This window comes from Aulonocara sp. 'chitande type north' Nkhata Bay, linkage group LG5 (genome assembly GCF_057382095.1).
Source record: "Aulonocara sp. 'chitande type north' Nkhata Bay isolate Kocher_YH1m ecotype deep benthic linkage group LG5, A_spYH_male_GT1.1, whole genome shotgun sequence".
NCBI lineage: Eukaryota > Metazoa > Chordata > Actinopteri > Cichliformes > Cichlidae > Aulonocara > Aulonocara sp. 'chitande type north' Nkhata Bay.
This window is the reverse complement of record NC_141348.1, coordinates 32,219,388-32,245,684: the sequence shown is the minus strand read 5'-3', so window position 1 is coordinate 32,245,684 and position 26,297 is coordinate 32,219,388. Positions and strand designations below refer to the sequence as shown.

The following is a 26,297-nucleotide window of genomic DNA, read 5'->3' as shown; positions in this document are numbered from 1 at the left end:
TTAACAACCCTCAGGTTAGTTTAATGGTCCATGTACATTTTTACTGGCTTGTGAGAAAAGCTTTAATTTTTATATTTTTAAATATAAATGTACCTTAATTCATAAAATAGCTTATATCATCTCACTTTTAATCTGAAAGCCTTCAGTAAGCAGTATAATTTAAACTTGGTAACAGCCTAGGTTAACACGTTATCTGCATATTTTAATACAACTTCTGGAGGCTTACTGCTGATTTTTTGCTGTGTAAAAGAAACAGCAGTGGATGGAGGAGCTAAAAAGTTAGCTTTTCTTCCCATCTGTTTAACTCTGCCAGCATCATCATCACTGTTGCCATTGTGTTATCAATACTTTTGTTTAAAACTGGTAGCTACATGGGCTTATTTTATTTTTTTTTTTAATTTTTATTCATAGGCCGCTTGGAAATACGTTTGTGTTGCAGGTCTGTTTTTACTCGCAAATCCAGGTGAGACGTGCATTATACATGGAAGCAAAGAATTTGTGTAGAGAATTTTTTAAATCTAATCAAACTAATTTCTCGATAAATTTCGTGATGCATGCTCACTCATCCAGGTAAGTAAATCCCAAAAGGTTGATTCTGTTTATCTGGATGCAGCGTTTTCAGTGGGAGAAACGTTTTTGTCACTCATCTAAGTGACTTCTTCGGTCTCAGCTGACTGCAGGTTTCCAGCTGGTGAACCAGTTGCTAATGGATGAGACACACCCAAAATGGCTAACTGAAGGCCGGACAGTCCAGATCACCAAGGATCCCCAGAAGGGACTGGTCCCGTCAAACTACTGACCAATAACCTGCCTGTCAGGAATCATAGCAGCTAAGATGAACAGGTACATTGTTCAATACATAAGTGGGGACGCAGAAAGGAATGGGAAGAAACACTGGACATCAACTACTGGTAGATAGAACAGTTGCTTGAGACTGTAAGACCAGACTGACCAACCTGTACACCACCTGGACTGACTACAAGAAAGCCTACAACTCAATGCAACACACATGGATCATGGAATGCCTAGAACTGTACAAGATCAACAGGACCCTAAGAGCCTTGACCAGGAAGTCAATGGGAATGTGGTGAACCACCTTTAAGCCAGTTACAAAAGTCCTCATCAATTGGGGGATTTACCAAGGAGATGCTCTGTCCCCACTGCTGTTCTACATAGACCTGAATCCCCTCAGTCAGATCATTAACTGGCTATGGATACTGACTATGAAATGGAGCAATCATCAGCCAACTACTATACATGGATGACATCAAGCTGTATGCCAGGAGTGAATGAGACATTGATTCACTGATTCACACCACTAGGATCTACAACAGTGACGTTAGAATGTCATTCAAACTAGTAAAGTATAGTCGGATGGTAACGAAGAGAGGGAAGGTAGTCAGGATTGGGGGTATTGGACTACTAGAAGGCAACGTTGCAGACTTCGATGACAGCTACGTGGGAATCCTACAGGCAATGGAAAACCATGAAGACCCACTAGAAAGGTTGCAACCACCAGCAGAATGGAAAAGACAATATCTAGGCACCATGAGACTGTACGCTAAGCGGAAGGAGGGAGGCTGAGTACTAGTGACTGTCAGAACCACTATCCAGAAGAACATAGATCCATGAGTCCATCATGAAGATAAGCATAACTGATCACGTGTTTAATGAATACCTTAGGCAGCAGACACCTGAGAAAGAAGAAGAGCAAGAAGAGGAACCATCATTGATGTATAGATCCCTGGGCGACATGTCTGATAGAAGAAGTGGCTAATCAAGAAATCCTACCAATAGCTGGACAAAGTTGGATTGAAAGAGAGCTTTCTCTACGCCTGTATTAATCTTCTGTGTTCCTATTTTCCTCATTTTCCATCTCTAGTGTTGCTCTTAGACAGATTTTTAGTCTCCATCTGTCCTCATTTGTGTCCTGCAGCGTAGGGAGCTATTAGAGTGATAGAATTGAGATGCACAGCAGGGGGAGATATAGACTCAGAGAGAAAGAAAACTGGAATTAAAGAGAGTGAAATGGAGGTACAGGGCTTCAAATGAGAGCAAATGTTAAGCAGACAGATACATTTGATGCTCATAGCAAACACAAAAAACAACATTATCTTGAAACTACATTAAAAAGAGAAAATAACAAAACTTACAATGCATCCTGAAGGTTATTCTTTGAGCTTGCACTACACCACTAAAAACTATTCCTTTACCAAGAACCATGGTAAAAAACCTTAGATATCGAAATTAAGATTCCCAAAGTACATTTCAGCAGAACAAATCAAATTGCTGAGCTTTAAATTGTGTTATGAAATAAACAAAACAAAACAACAAAAAAAAAAAAACCCAACGTAACATTAAGCAACATGCTCTCCAGCATAAATGGAATTACTTTAACGTGTAGTCTAACTTTTGGTCAAATTAGAAGTTGAGGTGGGTGTATGTTCAATTACCTGCCCTTGTTTTTGTGGCAACATATATTTGTTCTTCATAGCAACAAGCAACAAGCTGCTAGGACAACAAATACCTTAATAGAATAAACAGGTTTTCAACCAGGAACTTTTCACACTTGACCATCTCTATTACACAAGCAAACGGGCATGCTGGCAAAAGTAGTTAACCTTAGTTATTTGAGTCTACCATTTCCGTAAACTCAAATTATTAACTAGCATGTGGTACTCCTGTCCAAGAATGCAGGTGAGATAGCTGACAATTGTATATATGTTTATGTTTCCATGCTCTGTCTTCCTTTAGATCCAGATATAAATGTGTTTTCTTAACCAAATACTATTACTGTATGTGTGAATGAGTGGATATGAAGTGACCATTCCATGTACAAAAGTACATGCATGTACAGGCACACACATGGGTGTGAGATTGCATGTTACTTGTGTCTGTCAGTTTGCATGTTTCCTGCACTGAGCCACAGGAGGCCATCATTTGACACTTCAAAGTACTTATGCATAATCCTGTGTGGATTCATTTGCACTTGAAACCCACAGATTGAGAGTGAGAGAGAGAAGGAGGGAAAAGCAGACCAGGAGAGGAGAGCGAGTGCAACGCAAGCTGAGGAAAAACTCTGACCATGTGCAACATAAAATGTGCTCTCAAGAGTATGTGGATTGTGTGTGTCTGGAGGAGCAAGATTACATGAGTCATATTCTTGACAATTTTTCCTCCTTCCATCTCCACCTCTCTCTCTCTTTACTATAGTGTGTATGTTCATCTTCCCTTTTTTTTTTAATTTTTGGAGGAAATTTTGAGGAAAGCCCTTACAGGGATGCCCTGGTGGGATTCATTCATGCATGGGAAACTAACTAACATATTGTGCTATACATCACAAATTGATGCACATTTTTTTTATGTATTTATTTTTTTTAATGTGTTTTACTTTTGTCCATATTTGCTTAGATTTAGGTCAGACCTTTTGGAAACCTTCCTCTAGGGTGTAGCTATTTAGTAACTTAGCCTGCTTGTGTTATATATGGGCAGGAAAACATGATTTGTGGTGTGTATGATGTTATCTCATGGTTTTTAAGTGTCTGCCTAGCCATCACAGCGTAATGTCACACCCTCAGGCTATGATGCCCAAGCGTGTTCGCCCCAAGAGTGCAATTTGTTCAACTAGTATGATTGCTGCATGCTGCAATACAGCTGGACTCGGACACAGATCACGTAGTGTGATCGCTGTGTGTGTCCCAACACAGATCTTCAATGCTTCCTCAGTGGCAGGTAGATCTGTAAAAATGGCTTTGTTAAGCAATTAACAAATACGTGAAAGGACTGTGTGTCATCACTTCTCCAATTAGGCGGTAAAATACAAACAATCATGAAATTCATACTGATTACGAGTGCTTTTAAAAAAGCACATGTCCATGAAAGAGAAAGAGAGCAAGACAGAAAGACTTTAGGTGCTGAGACAAACTGATGCGTTCATTGAATGCAGCATGGGTTCAGGTCAGCAGGGGAGTACACACAGTTTTGTTTAAGCACAGTACGTGGCAACTTAGTTTAGTATGATTTAGTTGCATTAGTCTGGAATCTATCTGTTAGTCATTGGCATTCCTGAAGAACCAGTAGCTGTCTTGGCTAAGAATTTACTATAACCTGTTTACAAATGGAGACATTTTTGAAGGAGTTTAAAAAGGTAAATCTTTATCAAACTTCACATTTTAAAAAATCAATGTGATTTTTGCTCTCAACAATGATAGCATGGCAGTTAACCTCTGGGGGGTCCTAGAAAAATGCATACACTATTGGGCTTAGAGCCACAAATCGACCACGCCATGAAAAGTGCCATAAAATATCTATATATTAATATTTTTTTCCACTTTAAATTAGCCAATCTTTTAGACCTACTTCTCCTTGAAATATTCATATCAAGTTTTAATTACATTTCGCGGATTTTAACCCTTTATATCCCAGTTTCGTCACATGGCCGCACTGTTTTTTTAGCCCCAAAAAACAAAGAAATCAAATATTTCCCAAAAGATACAATTCCAAGGCCCGGACTCCCGAGTACCACCAACATTCGGAAGATGGCCCATTATTTGGTTGTAATGACCGTGGAATGGGAAATAGCGTTTATAATGGGTTTCAATGGGGCACAAATCGACCACTAGGACCAATAGTGTAAGTTTATCTGTAGCTCAGCCACTGAAGCTAATTTAAGGGAGTCAGACTGGAATTTTGAAATATATGTAACCAGACTTTTTTTTGGGGAAAGTTGGCTATATTCCGTTCAACACAGTGCAAATGGCGTGTATACGAACAATGAAAAATGGCACAAATCGACCCAAGACCACCCAGAGGTTAAAGAATGCTTAAACCGGTTAGGCCAATAAAAGCTGACTGACTACAAGACAGCTGCAAGCAAACATCATGCACTCCTGGTGTATTACGTTGTTTGCATCAAAACTCCTGCGTGACTCATTTATGATTTTATATTTATATATATGAAATTACATTAATATGACTGCTTGTTGGCTGACAGCAGTTTACTTACCTGTTTGCTTTTCTCATGTAGATTGACTTCATTCTGGGGTAAACAAACATGTAAATTTAGCATAAATATGGCACAAGTAACTACACAAGTTAATGTTTCTTGGCACACAGTATTGTGGTTTTCTGTCGCAACAACACTCTCAATGACTTTTTCTTTTTTGTGACAGCTGATACACTTTATGGTGCCCTGTCAGCAGAGCAGTGTGTGTTAATTTACGTATGTGTGTTTGTACGAGGCTCTGAGTTCAGTTATACTCCAGGACTTTTATTTTATGTCAATCCAGTCTCTGAGTTCTCTAATAATTGTAAAAGTGCCAAAAGTAATCTTGAAAACAGTGACTCATACCAGTTTCAAAACTTTTAGAGCCTCACAGCACTTGCTCAACTAAACAGCTACTCTGAAAAAAAGAACACAATCATGTTATCCCTGTGACTTCAACCTTGTCTGACAGCTTGTGTGCAACCATACTTCATGGTATGGTTTTATGAGTTTCTTCAAACAAACAGAAAAAAAGATGGGACTTGCTTATCTGTTACAGAATACACCAAAGTTTCTACTTCTGACTTTCGGCACAAACATTTTTACATAGAAAACACACGACGTAATGGCTCATCAAAATGAAATGGATTGGAAAGCAAGTCTTAACATTCAGTCTTGGGTGTTGTGACAAGCACAGTATTACAGACTAGTTGACTTCAAAATCTTACAGTTAAGATTAGAGGGTTAATCTCAAGCCATGTTTCTAGAAATGTAGTGTGCGTGGATGAAGCTTCAGAAGTACAAATGCAGTTTCTATAAATGTAGAGCTAAAGATCAGATTGTTACTTGAAAGTGTATGCAATTACTTAAGAATGAGTAAAAGGGCTGAAACCACTGGTGGGCAACACTGGAGTAGATGACGAGCAGAACAAGGCAGGCGTTCGAGCCCAGTGTTTTTTGTTTATTTTATTTTTCTATATTGAGGAGGAACAGTGCAGTTTAGAAGAACTGCAGTGTCAGTGGTAACCAAAAGCAGGGTTGGCAAGGTTTGACTGGGGCTCTATGCAGCACTTCGTCTCTGGAGACGACAGAGTGCAAAAACTCAGGGAAAGACTAATCTGCCATATATAGATGGCGATGTTTTCTGAGGTAGTTAAAAGTTAAGAAGCTCCACAGTCGCAAGATGAAAGCTGCCTTGAGATGCTGAAAGCTCTACACATTGTAGGATCCTGTGCGCTTCTTAGTGTGACAGATTTGGAAATTTGTTGCTAAAACTTAGAACCAGAAGAAGCCATGCAATTTCAGTTTATGGTCTTGGAACCAAACTGGAACAGCTCTGTATTGTTCCAACATTGATGGAGATGTCAAAGCAGCAAGCTCAAAGTATATATGGTGAAGTTAGCATGTTATATAATCCACCAGGTTAACTGTTCTAGGAACAAAATGTGCACATTTGTGTGTCTTGCTGGCATCGAGTGCTGAGTGATTTGTAGCTAGACTAGACTGAGCAATGTGACTCAGAACCTCTGCTGATGTAAAGATGTGTGGTTGAGCTGTTTTGGATGAATCTAGGTCACGCTGTTCAGGGCGTGCAACGTTCACAACTAACTAGCCATGAGGGAGAGAGAGAGAGAGAGAGAGCAATAACTACGGTTATTAGTGTCTACCCCCCTCACCCAGCCACCAAATAGATTCGTCCATGTTTTTTGTGCATTCAGAGCATTTGTGAATGCATGTATGTAAAACCATGCCAAATATGCTTGTATTTACTGTATGTGTGTGTGTTTCTCTGCATTGCTTTGATGACTGTAGACAGCAGGAAAACAAAATAACCCTCAGGCACATAGCTGGAGAGCTGGAGAAAGTAAGAGAAGGAAAATGAGAAGATTGGAAGAAAAAAAGGAGAGAGATAAATGATCTGAGAAAAGGGACTATAACAGAGAAAAAATAAAGTGTAAGTATGCAGGGGGGGGGGAACGTACATACGAGGTAACAATAAATTGATATGGGACCCTTTATATTTCATTTATTATTTATTCACGATTATTTAGCTTGATTATATTTTCTTTTTCTTTGCCTAAGCACTCGTATTTCTATTTCATAAAGTTTTGCTTTTCATTAACTCAGAAGCTTAGAAAAAGCCTGAGGAAATGTTTAAATTTAACATATCTGCACATTTTTTTTCTAATTGTTTTGTGCCAGTCTTTCTACAAACTGAACCTAACGTGAATGCAGTAACTAACACGTAATCATAAACAACAAATTTTGGACATGTTTTTCTCAGTTAGATTTTCTATAGTTTATAACTTGAGTTATATAGCAAGTTAATCTTGTTGAGGGTTTTGACTTTTTGGAAGTATCACAAAAATATGAGTGTGGCTCAGGGGGTTGGGAATCGCATCTGTAACCGGAAGGTCGCCGGTTCGATCCCTGGGCTCTCTGTCCTGGTCGTTGTGTCCTTGGGCAAGACACTTTACCCTAATTGCCTACTGGTGATGGCCAGAGGGGCCGATGGCGCGATATGGCAGCCTCGCTTCTGTCAGTCTGCCCCAGGGCAGCTGTGGCTACAACTGTAGCTTGCCTCCACCAGTGTATGAATGTGAGAGTGAATGAATAGTGGTATTGTAAAGCGCTTTGGGTGCCTAGAAAAGCGCTATATAAATCCAATCCATTATTATTATTATTATTAAAAGAGAGGAAGGAGAAGTGGGATGTCTGGAAGGAGTCCTTTCTTGCTGTTTCACTCTAATCACTGCTCACTTCTTTTATACCTCCACACAAACTCACTGCTCTCAAAAATATTTACCTCCCTGTATGTAACTCTGACTTTTAGTCCACACTTTCTTGAATATTAACACTACACACTGCTTGTTGTCATCCCTGTTTGAGGTGATATATGCAATACCACATATTTACCAGTTAAAAATATAAAGCTTAGGGCGTAGTCCCACACACTGAGTCAATGCTCTTTCTTGGTGAGGAAAAACACAAGATGTCTCTTAAATTCTTCAAATATTAGCATGTTGTAGTTAGAAATGAAGGGTTCAGTGCTACATGTCTCACTGCATATCACTGCTTTTGGTACCTGTTGAAAATCAAGCTTTGGCTGTTTGGCAGAGGTTGAGTCGTAGGGTGGAGGATAGTTCTTTTTGGCCTCATGCTGTCTACCATCTGCCAGCTCTCCTTTCATGCAATAAAAATGAAAGTATTATTAATGTCTCCAGTCCTAAACATTGTAGATTACTTTGTTACTTTCATTCTACCTCGAGAGGAACAGAAGTCATCTGATTGTAGTTCAGGGGAAAAAACACACCCTTAATTGATTGTTTTCCGTCTCAGTGGATAATTGAAGAACCTTTGTAACACAATTAACAGCATTGGTTGTCTGATAGGTAACTGTAATGAGATTACAAAGTACAGCACTACAATTGTGAGTTACAGAAAAATGTAATGCGACTAGTAGCATGTTACTTTGTTTGCTGTGTTATACTCAGTACTTTTCATTAGAAGCATATCCCTATGTTCTTTCTCTTTACCTGGCTTTGTTACATCCACATATGTTTTTATATCTATGTCCACAAAAACAAATATCCACGATACAACAGTCTCTCCTTAACATGACATTGTAGATAAAATAACAAAATAATTGGATTTAGCTTTATTAATGCCTTTAAAATCAGTTGACATTAGTTGACATTATTTTCTTTCTTCTGCGGGAAGATCATGTGTGGTAAAACTCACTCAGAAAAAAAGTAAGTTAAGAATGCATGATAGGCTTTTAGAAGAATCCATCCATCTTGATACGCGGCCCAGTCGCAGGGGCAGCAGCCTAAGCAGAGAAACCCAGACCTCCCTCTCCCCAGCCACCTACTCCAGCTTATCCGGGGGAACACGGAGGAGTTCCCAGGCCAGCCAAGAGATACAATCTCTCCAGCATGTCCTGGGTCTGCCCCGGGGCCTCCTATTGGTGGGATATGCCCAGATCACCTCACCCAGGAGGCATCTTTATCAAATGCCTGAACCACCTCAACTGGCTCCTTTCGATGTGGAGCACCAGTGACTCTACTCCTCCCACATGCCTCACCCTATCTCTAAGGGAGAGGCCAGTCACCCTTCGGAGGAAGCTCATTTCCGCCGCTCATATCCGCAGTCTCGTTCTTTGGGTCACTTCCCACAGCTCGTGACCATAGGTGCAGCGTGCGCATCATTGCATCTCTCGATCTCCCGCTCCCTTTTCCCATCACTTGTGAGCAAGACCCCAAGATACTTAATTCTTAATTCTTCTGTTGGAAGAATTACCCAGCTAACTTCATTTGCTGAGAAGCACCCCAGGCATTAACATTTAGATATGTAAGTTGATAGGGGTGCTATTTAAAGGCTGGGGAAGCTTCCCTTCCTTTTGGGAGGCAATATAATTTCAAACACTTCATTAGTAAAATTAAATTTTCTAGTAGTTGTGTTTCAAAAATAATTACAAATATAAAGTCGTGCCGGCATCATGGATATCAAAATGGCTCTCCGGGTGTCTGATTCTTCTTTGGCGGAATGTAACCTGTCAAAGACCTGAAGGATGACTGAGACAAGCTGTAGACCAGTAACAAATGATCAAAGAACAAATAGCTTGTATCCTTGCACCAGTACCCCACTCCTAAATTATTGCCTGATCACTTAGAGCTTTTTTACAGGTTCACAAAGGTCTTTTTGAGTGCCTCAGAATAACCATAACTAATCTTAAATGTGTTACTAAACAATGTATTACTGCCCTAAACTGTGTCGAAAATATGACACGGTCTATAAAATTAGGCAATTATAGGAACCAAGCTAACTCAGAGAAAGAACTCTAAATGGATGAATAGTCAGAGTCACTGAACTCGTACTCTCTCCTGGCATTTCCATAATAGAATGAATTGTTTTTCACTCTCTTTCCTTCTCACCTTATTTTATCTCTTTGTTGCTCACTCTCCCACACAGACTCTCAAAATCTCCCTCTCCTTTTTTTGCGCCTTAATACTCGCTCACTTTTTTTCCCTAAGCTCATCCTACTCTCTCTCTCTCTTCCACCCTTCACATTGTGTACCTCTCTCTCCCCCACCCCCTCCCTCTTGGGGCTTGAGTGGTCGTAACGTAAGCGCCAGTCATCTCTTATCATCGCCTCTGTGTTCCCTGAGCGCGCGGCAGTCCACATCTCTCCCTCTGTCTCTTCTTTTCTCTGTCCTCTTATCGCTTCTGTTTGTCTCTTTCTGCCTTTTCTTTGGATGGTACACTAATAAGGAAAACTCAATGTCTGCCGTCATGTTTTGTGGCTTGAGAAGGGACGTTGGGGCAAACAGTGTCGGTGAGTGTGGAAGAGGGAAAATTATTTGATTGAGCGTTCAACAGTTTTGCAATTTGTATTCTTCGTTATTTATTTATCGGTGGCATTGTTGTGCTGATCGAACTATAGTTCCCAGGAATTGCCTCCCATTCAATAATTCCATGATGCATCCTGTTGTTTGGGAATTCGTATAATAAAAACAGTTTTCTGTAGGTGGCGCTCTTTTCTGTGTTCAGCTTTGTTCATGTTTTCTATTGATATAGTTTTTTTGTGTGTTTTCGTTTCTATTTATTTATTCTCAATTCAAACAACAATGCTTGTCACATTTGATAGGAGTGTTTCTTTTTTTTTCTTTTCTTATTTTCTTTGGTCACCGTTTTCTTGTCTCAGATTTATGCTTTTGTATTAGGTGTTGTGGTATTCTCACCGTGAATGGAAGATTGTGCAAAATTGGACTCCTTTGGTGAAAAACCATGATTGTTATTGTCAGGACTACTTTGTGAATTCAGGTATACCTTAAACGATCATGTTCATATATACTGTATGATGCAGAGCAAAGATAAGATTTGGTTCTTCATCATGGTTAATATGTGTTAACCATAGACTGTATAATAAGATGGCTGTAGCTACGGTGACATCACCTGCTGTTTTGTGAAGTATCATTTTAAAGTCTTGTGCATAGGACTTATTGAATCTGATTTGACCACATTTGGAGAAGCGGTTGGAGCCAGGAAGGTATCCGTGAACATTACCATTGGTTAACTAGCTTGACTGGTAGGGTCCATAATGTAGTCCATAACTCTCTGCCATATTGAATTAATCCAACGGGATGCATTATAGTGAAAAATAAGCTTCAAACTAAAAAAAAACAATTTGAACAGGTGCAACTGAGCCCCTTTGGCAAGGTATCCCTAAAAACAATCAGTGTACATAGACCCAAAATATGCAGTTTTTTTGGAGTTAGCATGACTTTGAAACTGATATATAATCAATTTTTAAACTAACATATTTCAACTAAACTGACTTAACCAAGCCAAGTATTTTGCATTGCCTAAACCAAACTAAGTACGTTTCATTGCTTAAACTTAAGTAGTTTCATTAAAATAAATAAATAAAAGATCCCAATGAGATATGTGACTCAAACTCCTGTCTGCCAGTCCATCCTGTTTATATACTGTATGTGCAATTTTTGGTCCTTTAAGGTGGAAAACGTTTGGATAAGTGAAGATGCATCAACATCTATTGTATGAGGTCAGGTTCATGCCCAGGAAATAAAAACAACAACAACAACAATAAAGCAAATGCATCGATGCATATTTTTTTTAACTATTTCTCCAATTCATGGTCATAGGTCCTATCACAGTTGTCATGAGCAAGAGGCAGGATGCATCCTGAACAGGTCATGAGTCTACTGCAGGACGAACAGATCAGACAACTATTTATGCCCATATTCATACCCACAGTCACCAATTGATCACCACTTAATCAGCAATAGAACACTTTTGCACATTACTGGTGCTACATCACAAAGTGGTATAAATGCTTTTGGAAAAAGTATCATATTGTTTTGTAAGATTATGTGCTATTGATTCAATTTGAAGTATTCCACATGGTGTCATAGCCAAGAAACAAAACTATCAACCATGATATCAGCATAACACATTTCTGATTCTATTCCTCTACAACATACAGTACATTAGTGTAGTAAAGTTAACGAGATGCATCAGGAGTATTAATAAGGTGAGCACCATCCTATTTCATGCACGAATGAACATAGTGGGAGATATATTCTGTGAAATGGCCTCAGAGACTAACCAAGATGATAACAATGTAGTGAGACTCACAAAGCTGCTTTTATTTCTTTTAGTTTTATGTAGATACAGACAGAGGTTTCGTATTTCATTGCATGCTTTGAGTTATTGCTGTAATTTAGATTCATTATTACAGAAGATTAAAACGGAAAAGTTAAGTTCCCTAACACTGCATATTTTAAAAGACTGTGACAAAAAACATTTTACTTTATTTTTTTAAGTAGTTTGATACTGTAGTTCTCATATGTCTCTTAGAATATGACCAAATAGGCAGTTTTTCACTTTTTTTGCTGTTTGCACTGTTTTGTGGGGCTGATTCAATCTCACCATTGCTGAAGGGATAAGGATATGAAGCAGAAATATACACTAAATGTATGATGAGAGCTTTATCACCATGTTGGCTTTCTGCCGACAGCTTGATTTGATCCTTTTTATTTTCTGAGCTGACCACACCGATAATTTAATATTCAGAGTGGACAAAGGTATAGACATTCTTCAGTTAAGGGGAGGTTAAGATGTGTGTCTTAAAAATGCATTGGTGAAAGTTAAAGTACTCTTTCAACTTCTTTATTCAAGTAAAGTTAAAAAAAAAAGAAAAAAAGAGTAGGATTGTTGACTACATTGTAAGTGGGAAACTCTGCCTCTACATCTAAAAATTTTAATATGTACAGTCAGGATTTGGTAAGTGTGGGAACCCCAAAATCAGAGTGGGGGAAAAATCACTTAAAAACAAGTCATAATAATTTCCATTGTGTGGATTTTGTATGCAGGCTGTGATGAGCCAACTTGTGCTGCTGCTCTAAAATTCACTGCTCTTTGGTATTTTCAACCTCTAAGCAGTATAAAGCATTTTGTAGGTAGAATTAAGTGAGCGAAGCATCATCATGTTAAAGGTCCAGTCATTCATTTTTTGAGTTTATTTATTGGAAAGAAAAAAAAGAATATTGTCCACATAAATATATGGTGATTATTATGCAAGTACGTCTTCCAACAAATTGATGCATTTTCATGCACTTTGAATTAATCCATAAATATACAAAGGCCCCACCAGCCTTAATACAGTGGCTGATATGGACAGTCCCATTTTTACTAATCATCTTTTATGTAGGGGAGGAAAGGAGGACTCAAAGGCATTTGTGTGCTGTGGAGTCAAATTTTAATTCATACCTGCACCTTCAGACTGAACATGTAAAGGATCATACTTATGTTTTAGACAGTTCAACTTGGAAAATAGATTATTCCCTTTGTGCTTGCTCCTCTTTTGTAGCACCAGAAATTTTATTCATTCTGGTCCATAATTATATGTTTTTGCCTTTAGTCTGCAATAAGGATCACCAAGGTTGTCTTCTAAGTTTTATTGTTCCTTCCATTTACATTCAAATCGAGTTGATATCCAGAAGGTATTCAGTGACATAAAATAATCAGTCTCCTCAAAAACTTAACAACCCATTTATGAAAACATGCGATATAAAAGTAAAAAAAAATACACAAGTTACCTGAAAATTCTATTTAAGTACAATGAAAATATATGTGTACTTTGTTACTTCCCACCTCTGTTAATAGTGACAGTTGTGAGGCAGTGAGTATGTCAGAAATTATTATCAGCTTTGCATGTTGCATTCATATTTCTCTGTTGTTTCCTACAAACTGCATTTTGCTCAGCAAGTTGTAACTATACTCCTCTGGCAGGACATCTGTTCTCTGATTACAAGCATGACGATAATGCAGCTAAACAGAATGCAGACATGAGTGCTTAGTAGTAATCTGCAGTCACTGGCCTCTATTATTAAGTACACCTGTGCAACTATGAAGAGCATGATTAGACATTTGCATTAGATAATGCAAATATCAAGCCTGCCAATGACATGGAATTAACACATTTAGACATGTCGACATGGTCAGGTCGACTTGCTTAAGTTCAAACCAAGAATCAAAATGGGGAAGAACCGAGGCATGCAGAAAAGCATCTCTGTATGTACAAGATGGGAACCTTGAAGTAGATGCATTACAGCAGCACAAGACCACACCAACTGCCACTCCTGTCATCCAAGAACAGGAGTCTAAGGCAACCGTTTCAGCAGTCTCACTGATGTTGGAGAACAGAAGACTGGAAACACAGTTTCCAGCTTTCTGCTAAAGCATTCAGATAATGAGGGGGATATTTTCTTGGTAAACAATGGGTCCTTTAGTATAATTTGAGGATTGTTTAAGCTTACCTGACTACTATTGACCATCTTTATGGGCACAGTGTGTCTCGTAAAGGTCTCCACGGTCAAACTGAGCCTTTTTGGGATGTGGTGGAACGGCAGTGTAATGTAAATACAGACCAAAATCTTTTGTTAGTCGTGCCAGTATAATGCTGAAAAAGGCTCTGGGATGTTTTTAGCACCTGGTCGAATCTGTGCGACAAAGAATTAAGGCTATTTTGAAGGGGAAAAGGGCCCAACCCAGCACTAACAAGGTAGACTTAGTAAAGGGACTACTGAATGTATAATTGTTCAGACTGATCATTTGTAATTAATAACACTATTTATAAAAATAAAAATAGAAAACTGCTTTTGAATATTTTCAGCAACAGAACAGGACATTTCTTACTGTGTCTTTAACACATTATGTTCTCTTCCCTGTCATTTACATTTTTAGACAGTTAGATAATGCTCTTACCTCAAGCAGCTTACTCCAGGTGCATCACGGCAGCGTGCGCGGGGGATCAAACCATGTGACTAATTAATGACGGGACTGTCTTTCACATCACAACACCCAGTTATTTCTCATTTTCATCACTCTTCTCTTTCTCTTCCTTTGCCGGTCCTCTGATAAAACCAGCTCAACTTAGTTAACTGAACATCAGTTTGAATCTGCTACAGAGATGTGTTGGCACAAGAAACAAAACTGTAACTTCAAAGGTGTTTTTGACATCTTTTTCCTGCCCTACAACTGTCAAGCTGATTTCTCCTTGTGCCTGATTTTCTTCATCTGTGAGATTTTTCTATCTTTGTTGAAATCCAACAGTACTTTGTTTGTCATGTTTTTAGGGATGTTTGCCTCATATTATGGTGGATTTGGTGACATTTAATGTGTCTTATAGTTGAAATGCAAATCTCGTACAACAATGTATTTTTATGGCAATAATCAGATGACTAGGAATGATGTGGAGTGCATTTTTGCAGCGGTGTTTTTCAGAGTGTGTGGTGATAAAGCTTTTATAGCAGGAGTGTCAAATATAAGGCAGAATTGGCCTGGCAAAGACTCCAGTCCAGCCCACCAGATGGCACAGGAAAATACCAAAGGATGCATATAGATTTTAAACCTCTAACTATATTTTCACAAGTTTTACAGTTAGCTTTTCCTGTTGATAAAGACCATCGCCCTGTCAGCTCAACACAACAAGAAGTAAGAAGATGCCTGCTTGTAATTTCAGTAACTACAATAATCTTTAGTTCAGTCATGGAATTGCTTTTTACCATTTTCATGATGGTGTAAAAAATCCTCCTTACTCAATAACTTAATATTTCTTTGCAATATCCAATATTCTCCACATTGCTGGAGGTACTAATGTTAAAATCTTACAATTTGGTTGGGAAATCAAAAGCAGTAAATTTTATTTTTGGCCTTTCTTATCGTTAAAAATTCCTATTTGTACAAATGGTAAATGGTAAATGGCCTGCATTTGTATAGCGCTTTACTCAGTCCCTAAGGACCCCAAAGCGCTTTACACTACATTCAGTCATTCACCCATTCACACACACATTCACACACTGGCAATGGCAAGCTACGTTGTAGCCACAGCTGCCCTGGGGCGCACTGACAGAGGCGAGGCTGTCGGACACTGGCGCCACCGGGCCCTCTGACAACTGGAATCTGAGTGGCTCAGTTTTTTACTATATAATATTTGCTTCAATTTTTTTTATTTCTACCTTGTTATATCTCCTGCCTTTCTAAGCTTTATTGTTAAATACCAATACCAGTACAACTATCTGTCATGAGAATGTTAAACTTTCAATCTTGTATCATTCAGAGCACATATTGTACATATTGGTTTTGATTTTAAGAATATGCTGATACATCTTTATTTGCAACACGTGTATCAGAATTGTCTGGCAGGCAAACAATGTTGTTCTGGATTTAATTTGTAAAACACCTGTATATTAATCATGTCACTAAAACCCACAGAGAAAAACTTCTGTATCACAGTGCCTGTGCTTAACAGTGAGACCATGATATAAACTAAACATTTCAGCAAAATATTCAGTATTTTTGTGTGGCATATTTTAATGCAGAAAAAAAATACAGCCTTCAGGTGAGAAGTGAAAGCCAGCCATTTCTCCTTTACATAGCTTATATCAGCTGTACTTCTTGAATTGATTTTCTTCATATCTTGAAGAAATGTCCTTTTTTCTTGCAATTGCAGATCTTAAAAACAAAAAATATCATTTTTTTGCCCTTATAGCACTGTTCTTGATGTCCTTAAAAAATATGTTTTGTTTCTGATGAGGCAAAAAAGAGAGGCTGTGAGCAGTGAAGCATTTTACTCTGGGAGAGTAAAACAATATTATAGGAACAAGTCTGTGAAGGTTCTCAGTCATCCAGGTCATCGTAGTCAAAGGAGCTTGCAAAGGAACAAATTATAGGAACAAATTATGTTATAGCAGTTTCGGTCATTATAATAAATATAAATACCCAAAAAAGAACATCTTTTGGTTAACTGTCTATTTCAGATGGATGCTGTACTGATGAATATTCTGTGTCATCTGCTTTAGAAAGTTTGTCACAGATAAACTTTAGCAAGAGTTTAGCTTGGCAAGAAAGAGATAAAGAGGTGACACAGAGCGAGAGAGAGAGAGAGACATGAGACCATTAGAACTAAAGTGTTGATGAGACCCCTCTGCTGCACCCCTATTCTACCCTCCAACCAGATCCATACAGGCAGCAATTACCACAACAGACAAGCTATTAACCACCCTAATTACTGCTTGTTCCTTCCATAGACACTCAGTGTGTGGGTGAGACATCTACTCTCTGTGTGTGTGTGTGTGTGTGTGTGTGTGTGTGTGTGTGTGTGTGTGTGTGTGTGAGAGAGAGAGAGAGAGAGAGAGTGTGTGTGTTTGGAGAGTGGGTGTAAAAAATTGTGCAAGAGGTGACAGAACTTGTATGTGTACAGGTCAGGATAACTGTGTGTGCACATGTACAACACACAATTTTTGCCATTTTTTCCCCCCGTCTGTTTAATATTTACTGAGTGGGTGGGTGGGAGGGTTACTGTTCATATGTGCGGTATTTTGCAGTTTTTGTTTTTTTCTGTATCTTTTTTATCCCTCTGTGTACCAGCTTTGTCATGAACAATAGCCAATTACACATCTTCAATTTCAGTCAGCATCATAATGGCAGCAATCAGATGCGTTAGTATTCAAAAACTCAGAGCCTGTGTGTGTCTATGCATGTCACAAAGACACACACTCACACCCTACACACACTCACACACACTTTGTAGAGGTTCTAAACTGGCTACCATTAGGTAGGGATGGGTACCGGTACCGGACATAAACTGTAGTAATCAGACCGAAAAGCAGCGCAAATTTCGGTGCTTTGTTTCGGTGCTTTTTTTTTTCCCTGAGATGTAATACACTTTGAATTCTAGCCAATAATTTTACCTTTGCAAGCGTAGTAGGTGGGCCCAGGTACGTACGTTCTTTTAGAGCAAAGCTACAGATTAAAAATGCCCAAGGAGAGGCGGTCACAAGTCTGGCTGTACTTCACAGCAAAAGATGCAAACACAGCAGCCTGCAACAAGTGCTTTAAGGTGATACTGTGATACTGTCAAAGGAGGTAACACCTCAAATCAGATGAAACACCTGGCGACATATAGCATTTTGTTAAAAGCCGAGAAATGCACTTGGGCCTTGGGCGGCATTGTAACGCCTGGGAGAACAGCCACACTGACCATTCATTGGAGATGACAGAATTTTTAACTCTCAGTGATACCACAGTGTTTGTTTAATTTGGTAACTGAGAAGAGTTGGGACCTGGAAATGGATAATGTCATCAGACCTAAGAAGCAGATTGTGAACAATTTTCATGAAAAGACCAGAACAAATGATGTTTTAGTCTTTTTCTGTGTTGTTCTTACCTGTCATCTCCATTCATTCCTATTGAAGATATCAATTCTTTATAATGAGTCAATCAGGGTCCACTAGAAAAAAATCAAAATAGCCCTACAGTGAATGTGAAACAAAGACATACCAGTGACCGGGTCATTGATTTTTATGGTGCTTGTGTGACACTGAAACTTGATGTAACAGAGGAAAAATGTATGTTATTTCTTCAGATACACTGGCATTTGTTGTCGTTATGATCATTAAAGGGCAGTAACAATTTCAAGGTAGTGTGACCTAAACAAGCAAAAATATTTAGTAACATTACCACTAATGGTCTAGAGTAACACCACACAATTGAAAGGCTGCATAGCTTTCTTCCAGACTTGTTGGAATTTGAGAAGTCTGAAGAAAGGTTAAAAGGGATCTTAGTTGGGTAATTTTAAGGGTTAAGCTGTATGTTTCTGGTTATACAGGGTACTACACACATACACTACATCATCATATTAAGATTATTCTATAGATGTATGGTGACTCATTGCAACCTCACAGCAAGACACTCTTCAGTTAATGTCAGGGAAGGGCCTTTATACGTGGATAATGGCTTTCTTGAGTTAGTCTCCCATTACCTGTCGGCCACACTAAGGAATCTACAAATAATTATGGCAGACATATAGACGATGTGAATGACTATTTCCTGGATTTCCGTTGCATTTTGCTTTTCTTGCAAATCAAAATTAACATAAAGTTAAAGTGTCATTGCTAGTTTATGTAAGTTTGTTTGAAAATATGCATACTTGTCAGTCTGTCTTCTGTCTTTTTCTTCTCATTTTCCTGCATTGAACAAACAGGTGTATCTCTTTTTCTGAACACTTCAGCAGCACGCTTGTTCATTTGTTTTGTGACGCCTACTTGATGGTTTAGTGAATAGCGAATGATTATAATAGTGTGCTTGCTTTAATTTCTTATTCAACAAAACGAATAGGCTGAGTTACTCTGTTCGCTTCTTTTCAATTGGATCTTGTGTTCTCTTTTATGCACCCTGAGAAGCCTGACTGAGTAGTGCTGCATTCTTTTCACATGAAGCCTTCTTCCACTTTCATACAAACGTACCTGGCAGCTGCTCTCTGCAATCACAGCTCATTCAAGTGTATTATGCATATTAGTCCAGGAGAAACATCATAAATAAAACCTTATGTTAATATTTACTATTGTGTACAGTGCTGCTACATTCTTGGCATTGATGTGTTCTTCCAAACATATCGTCAGTGACAGATTTTCATTCATTTCAGTTTACAGATTTTGATGAATTCTTAAATCTCTACGGTCAGACTGCAACTAGTCACAAATTTTTGCCTATGCAAATTTGCTCTTGTTATGGAAATGATTCACTTTTTCATGACTACAAATGAAAGCCAGGGGTGAAAACATACAAAGTTCACATTGCAGTTACAAACCCCTTTGTCTCTCTATATTCAGTGATGGATCTCTACAGAATTGCTTTTAAATGAGTGGCATCAACTTACCAATAAGAGGCTCTGCTGTGTATATGCATGTGTATAATAATAAGCACAACGAGGTGACACCTAGATTCACCCATGCATCCACTTTGTTGTCACATTTGGAGAAACCACTCTGTGTGTACTTGAGAGAGTGTAAATTTATGTTTGTATGTATATCTATGATTAAGTTGTTGGGGTGTTGTGTCTAGTAAGTACTGTTATATACCCCTGAGTGTTTTTGTGTGATTGCTAAAGAAAGAAATGGTTAAACTAAGATTGTGTGTAGGAAGGTGTTTTCCTAATTATGTGCTTTCAAACTGTAGGTCAGAGTATGATCATGATATGTATTCATTTTAGTGCTATGCTTGTCAGTAAATATCAACTTATCAAATTCAGATTAGAAGCTCAACATTGATTTGATCTGTGGTTGAGAGGTAGATGATTAGTTGTTTAAGCTAAACATCAGCTTGGTGTATTGATACATGAAAAATACCCCAATATTGTTTTGCTCAAAACCTTTGCTACTTTCCAATTCACTTTTTGCATTGCTATCTTGACACCATATTCTCAAGTGTTTTCTGCTAATTCAAAACTCACCATTTGAAATGCAAATATCCACATTTCGCAGATCAAAGACTTTCATACATCTAGTTTAAAACTGGGCAACACTTTTATCTGCATCTGGGTCATTTCAGCAGTAACTATATTTCCATATTGGTTCAAACTATATGTTAAACAATAGTCTCTGAAAGCCACACTGAACCAGAGACTGGAGAATAAGAACTGGACTGTTGCCTACTGGTCCAAAGTCCTCTGTACAGATCAAAGTAAATTTTACATTTCATATCAAAATCAAGATCTTAGAGTCTGGAGGAAGAGTAAAGAAGTATAAAATCAAAGTTGTTTGAAGTCTAGTGTGAAATTTCCACAGACATGATGATTTGAAGTGCTTGCTGTGGTTGTGTGATTTTAGAGCACTTCATGCCTCCATCCCAAGTTTGATAAAGATGCCGATTCCCTTTTTTCAGCATGACTTAGTACCAGTCTTCAGTGTACAAAACTACATGCGATTACCATGTTCCTGATCTGAGTATATTTATATTTGGTCATTCTAAATTGCCCATAGGTGTGAATGTGAGTGTGAATGTTTGTCTGTCCCAGAGTGTACCCAGAATTTTTTGACCTACAACCCCATAAAACACTTAAAATATATCATATATGCATGCATACATGCAATGTGCTACTGTGTGTCTGTGTGTCTGTGGGTGTGTGGGTGTGTGTGCACCAAAAAGTACAATTATTTGTGTATCAAAGTAATATGATACTTTGATACACAAATAATTGTGCGTTTTGGTGCATGGATGTTTTTTTAGTCTTATTTCTTCACATTAATTCTTTTTTTCTGTTTCCTTTAATTTATTCATTCATTTATTTGCAATGGAGATGCCACAATTTTGTGGTGGTGGCCAGGCTGAGGCTTGAATTTAATTTAGGGTGGCACAAAAATCAGTGTCTTGTTCATTTTTCATTCTGCATAGCACAGAGCTGTAGGCTGTATTGTAACTATTTTGGTCACTCACTTTTTCATCAGCTCACACAGCCAACAGTGAGTGACTTCATGCATTAAAAATGCATCACTATGGGTTTTTCACTTATTTTAATAAAAAAATAAATAAATAATATATATATATATATATATATATATATATATATATATATATATATATATATATATATATATATATATATATATATATATATATATATATATATATATGTATATATATATATATGTATGTGTGTATGTATGTATATATGTATGTGTGTATGTATGTATATATGTATGTGTGTGTGTGTGTGTGTGTGTGTGTGTGTGTGTGTGTGTGTGTGTGTGTGCGTGTGTGTGTGTGTGTGTGTGTGTGTGAAACATGTAACATCTGTTGTGGGGCACACACATGCACACATACAGTAGCATATTGCTTTTGCAGTATATCCTGAGTGAACATTTAGCTGACAAGAAATGTTGGCATGCTACATGTAACTGTAACAACATAAGTATATTGCAATTTCTGTTCAGCTGTTTAGTTTTGTTCGGAAAATAATAAACATTTAAAATAATTCAGCCCTTTTCATTTAACAGCTGTGCCATTGTTGCTACAGAGCAATGAATCTGAACTTAAAACCTGTTGTACAAAAATTACTTTGTATTTGTCCAATGACATCCATCCTTTGTTCTGTAAAACCTGCCCAGCACATGCTAAAGTCATTACTGTCTCTGCTTGAAAAGATACTCATGCTGTAAGCATTATGCCAGCACTTCTGCTGCAGGAGGAAATCTGGCCTGACGCCTCTTCTGTAACTCAACCTGTTTGGTGAGCTGACAGTGCCGGCAGTCATTAGCCTAATCACATTCAAATTACTCACTCGGAGGCACTAATTTATCAGAAAGTGTTGGGGAACCGAGAAGAGAGGCAGTGGAAAAAAAGGTTTTAAAAAGAAAAAGTGTCAGTGTGAAGATGATATGTATATCCATTGAAAAAGACTAGTATTGCTAGCAGATGATGTGCTATGCTTCCAAAGGCCTGTTATGACAAACAAGTTTGTAGTGATCTGATACCTCAGTCACAGAAACTCTGGCACTGGAGATATGTGGGTTTGGAGGATGAGAGCTGCAGATTCATAGTGCTCGAGGGGGTAAGTTGTGACTAAATCAGTTTGTCTTACATCCAGTCAGTGCGGCAGAGATGGCCAAGTTGCTGAAAGCATTCCTGATGTCTTTGCAAGTGTACATTTGTATTTTCTAGCATGCTTGAGTTTTATTTTCATGCACATATTTTGCATGTAAGCATGCGTGTGTGTGTTGATGAGCAGCCTTTAGGGTCCATTATACTTGTGACAGCCCCACAGCAGGAACAGCCAGCCATATAACTTATGAAAGCAGTTTAAAGCTAAATTGAATCCACAACTTATGAATTATTAAACTTATTACACCTCTGTGAAGATCTCTAGACTCTGAGACACAACAACAATGGCCTCCTTTTAACTGTTACTGCTGGGAAGAGAACTGATTTCTAAGCATTTCCAGTGCGACAGACTGCATATTTGAAATTGTTAGAAGCCAGGAAATTGTGTCATTGTTAGAGGATATCACTTTATATATTGCTGAACTGTTTCTTGTAAAGACATCAAATGGTCGATAAGGGTAAAACTACAAGCTATATATAAAAGCTTCGCTTTAAATATGCTACCATGGATTTTTAAAATATTTTATGTTCTGTGGAAATATTAATTTTTGTAATTGTGCTTTGCATAAATGCATGTGACACATTAATTAAGGTTAAAGGATACAACGAAGTTTTTTACAATAAAATTTCCATCCATCCATCCATCCATCTTCATCCGCTTTATCCGGGGCCGGGTCGCGGCGGCAGCAGCCTAAGCAGAGAAACCCAGACCTCCCTCTCCCCAGCCACCTCCTCCAGCTTATCTGGGGGAACACCAAGGCGTTCCCAGGCCAGCCGAGAGATATAATCTCTCCAGCGTGTCCTGGGTCTGCCCCGGGGCCTCCTCCCGGTGCAATATGCCCGGAACACCTCACCCAGGAGGCGCCCAGGAGGCATCCTTGTCAGATGCCCAAACCACCTCAGCTGCTCCTTTCGATGTGGAGCAGCAGCTGCTCTACTCTGAGCCCCTCCCGGATGGCCGAACTTCTCACCCTATCTCTAAGGGAGAGGCCAGCACTATACACAGTGCAGGTAGAGCACCGCTTTCCCCTCCTGATACACCTGACAGTTTGCCAGAATCTCTTCGAGGCAGTCTGAAAGTCTTTTTCCATGGCCTCTCCGAACTCCTCCCTCACCCGAGTTTTTGCTTCAGCCACTGCCCGAGCTGCGTTCCGCTTGGCCTGTCGATACCTGTCGGCTGCCTCCGGAGTCCCACAGGCTAACCAAGCCCGATAGGACTCCTTCTTCAGCCTGGTGTCTCCCTTCACCTCTGGTGTCCACCATTTGGTTCGGGGCTCAATGCAGCAGCTTCAGCAATGGAGATGCTGAACACGGTCCATTCGGACTCAATGTCCCCAGTATCCCTCGGAATGCTGTTGAAGCTCTGCCGGAGGTGTGCGTTGAAGATCTCGTGGACTGGGGCCTCTGCTAGACGTTCCCAGCACACGCTTACTACACGTTTAAGTGCACCGGGTCTGTCTAGCATCCTCCCCCGCCACCTGATCCAACTCACCACCAGGTGGTGATCAGTTGACAGCTCAGCCCCTCTCTTTACCCGAGTGTCCAGAACATATGGTCGCAGGTCGGGTGATACGATTACAAAATTGATCATCGACCTGCGGCCTAGAGCGTCCTGGTGCCACGTGCACTTATGGACACTCTTCTGTTTGAACAAGGTGTTCGTTATGGCCAAACTGTGATTTGCACAGAAGTCCAATAACAAAACACCGCTCGGATTCAGATCAGGGAGGCCGATCCTCCCAAACACGCCCCTCCAGGTCTCGCTGTTGTTACCCGCGTGAGCATTGAAGTCTCCCAGCAGGACAACAGAGTCTCCAGGTGGAGCACCTTCCAGCACCCCACCCAGGTACTCTGAACTGCCACTCGGCGCATAAGCGCAGATGACAGTCAGGATCCGTTCCCCGACCCTAAGGCGGAGGGAACAAACCCTCTCATCCACCGGGAAGAACCCCAACGTACCAGCAGCAAGCCGAGGGGATATTAGCATACCCACCCCAGCCCGCCGCCTCTCATTAGGGGCAACTCCAGACTGAGACAGAGTCCAGCCCCTCTCCAGAAGACTGGTTCCAGAGCCCAAGTCATGCGTAGAGGTGAGCCCGACTATATCTAGCCAGTACCTCTCAACCTCACGCACTAACTCACCAGAGAGGTGACATTCCATGTCCCAATTGGCAGCCGGGGATCGGTCCGCCAGGGCCTCCGCTCCTGGCCACCACCCGGCACACAATAAAATTTAGTTCACCAATTTGTTTAAAGGCCAAAGCCTTGACAGTGAAGGAGTTATGCATATGTTGAATAAACAACATAAACATTGTAACTAATTATGATATTTAGACACAGAAAAAGGATAGATACGCAAGCTCAAAAACATAAAACACATTAAAAAAAAAACCCACACCAACTCATATGCTGACCTAACCTTTCTGCTCTTTCATGTTGTAAACTGAATGAGCCATTAGTCAACTGTGCAAACCGCCAGACCAATGTATAGATTTTAATTCTATTAAAAATGAATGGAGTTTCTGCACTCACAGGCGTACACTTGTAGTGATTAAAAAGGGTTTATGTGTACTTATATCCTTCTACCTCAAATGTGTTTCTGCTCCTACTCCTACAGGACTATTTTTAGTCCTGTCAGTATCAGGGAAGGTAGATGTCACAGGAAACTCGCTACCACACAGGAAGACACTAGCAGCAATGTGGCAACTAGAGATCATAGAATGTCAATAATTTCAGGAACATGTAGTGACAACAATAAAAAAAAAAGAAGAAAAAATGTGTTGATCCTGGTGGAATTGAATATAGAATACTTTCTGAACTGTCTGAACATGATGTTACTTTTGCCTCTGGTGATTAAAATAAAACTTAGAGCACTTACTCTGACCCTTAGCATTAGGCCTGCCCAGTGTGAAGACTGACAACATACAGAGATTTCTTGACATATTAGTAAAATATAGAAAGCAAATACCTTGTTAATTTGGCTGTTAAAGTAATATGTCACACAATCGTTAATTCTGGCCAGCTAACGTTTGCGGTTTCTTTGGTACTGTTACAAATGTTTTTTAAGTGCTTACTCTGCTAATGGTAGTAAGCTGATTTAAAATGTTGCTCTGGAACAGCATTACAAATATGCATTTATTTTGGAAAATTGGCTAAGACATTTATGTTTAAGCTGTGGCATAATTGTGCCTGGTTTTAATGCAACTTCTGAATTAGAGTATGAAAATAACTGGGAAGTGGTTTATGAATTGTTAAACTTATCCCATCCCTCCGATGGAGCAGAGGTTGTAAAGTAGGACACATCCTTTCCCTTCAGAGTCACAACAACAACAACAACAAGCTCAGCTCTGCTGTCGCAGCTGCTGTCAAACTAAGTTAAAGAGTGTGGGTTAGCAAAATACTTAATATCCTTAATATATCATAGATGAGTCCTTAAAATATGTGCATTAATATAATTGTACTCAATAATAGATTGAAAAGGAAAAGCAGATTTATAGTAAAAAAAAATTAATGATTCCTTACACAAAAGCTCTATATTCGTTCTATGGTAGAAAAGAAAAGAGCAGCTTCAATTTATTTGCATTATTGTGTGATACTAGTGCCAAAAGGACATTATGATGCATCAAATACATATATTTAGTGATATTCAGTTATATCCGCAATAATTTCTGGCCCCTCTTTGTTCTTCTTCATAAAAAGCAGAAAGACATTCCTGGACAATTCATGCGGAGCCAAATTAATTTTGCAGATATGTATAAAAAAGAAAAGTTGCAGTCACGCTGTCAGCGGGTGGCTCACTTGTAGATAGAGCACATTGACACCACCTACAGGCAGAATTACTATTATCTTT

The 26,297-nt window shown here is 39.1% G+C and overlaps 1 protein-coding gene across 4 annotated transcripts in view; it reads left to right on the top strand.

The window, feature by feature from the left end:
* Positions 1 to 26,297, top strand: part of LOC147331035 (glutamate receptor-interacting protein 2-like) — a 183,158-nt gene that overhangs the window by 98,590 nt on the left and 58,271 nt on the right. For 2 of the 4 annotated variants that reach the window (XM_086293045.1, XM_086293044.1), the window contains exon 1: positions 10,165 to 10,319. The exons of the other annotated variants lie outside the window; for them this stretch is intronic. In XM_086293045.1, coding sequence (XP_086149171.1) covers positions 10,265 to 10,319 — 55 coding nt within the window. In that variant the 5' untranslated portion in view covers positions 10,165 to 10,264. Of the gene's footprint in view, positions 1 to 10,164; positions 10,320 to 26,297 lie in introns of those variants that run through there. 4 annotated transcript variants of the gene reach the window in all.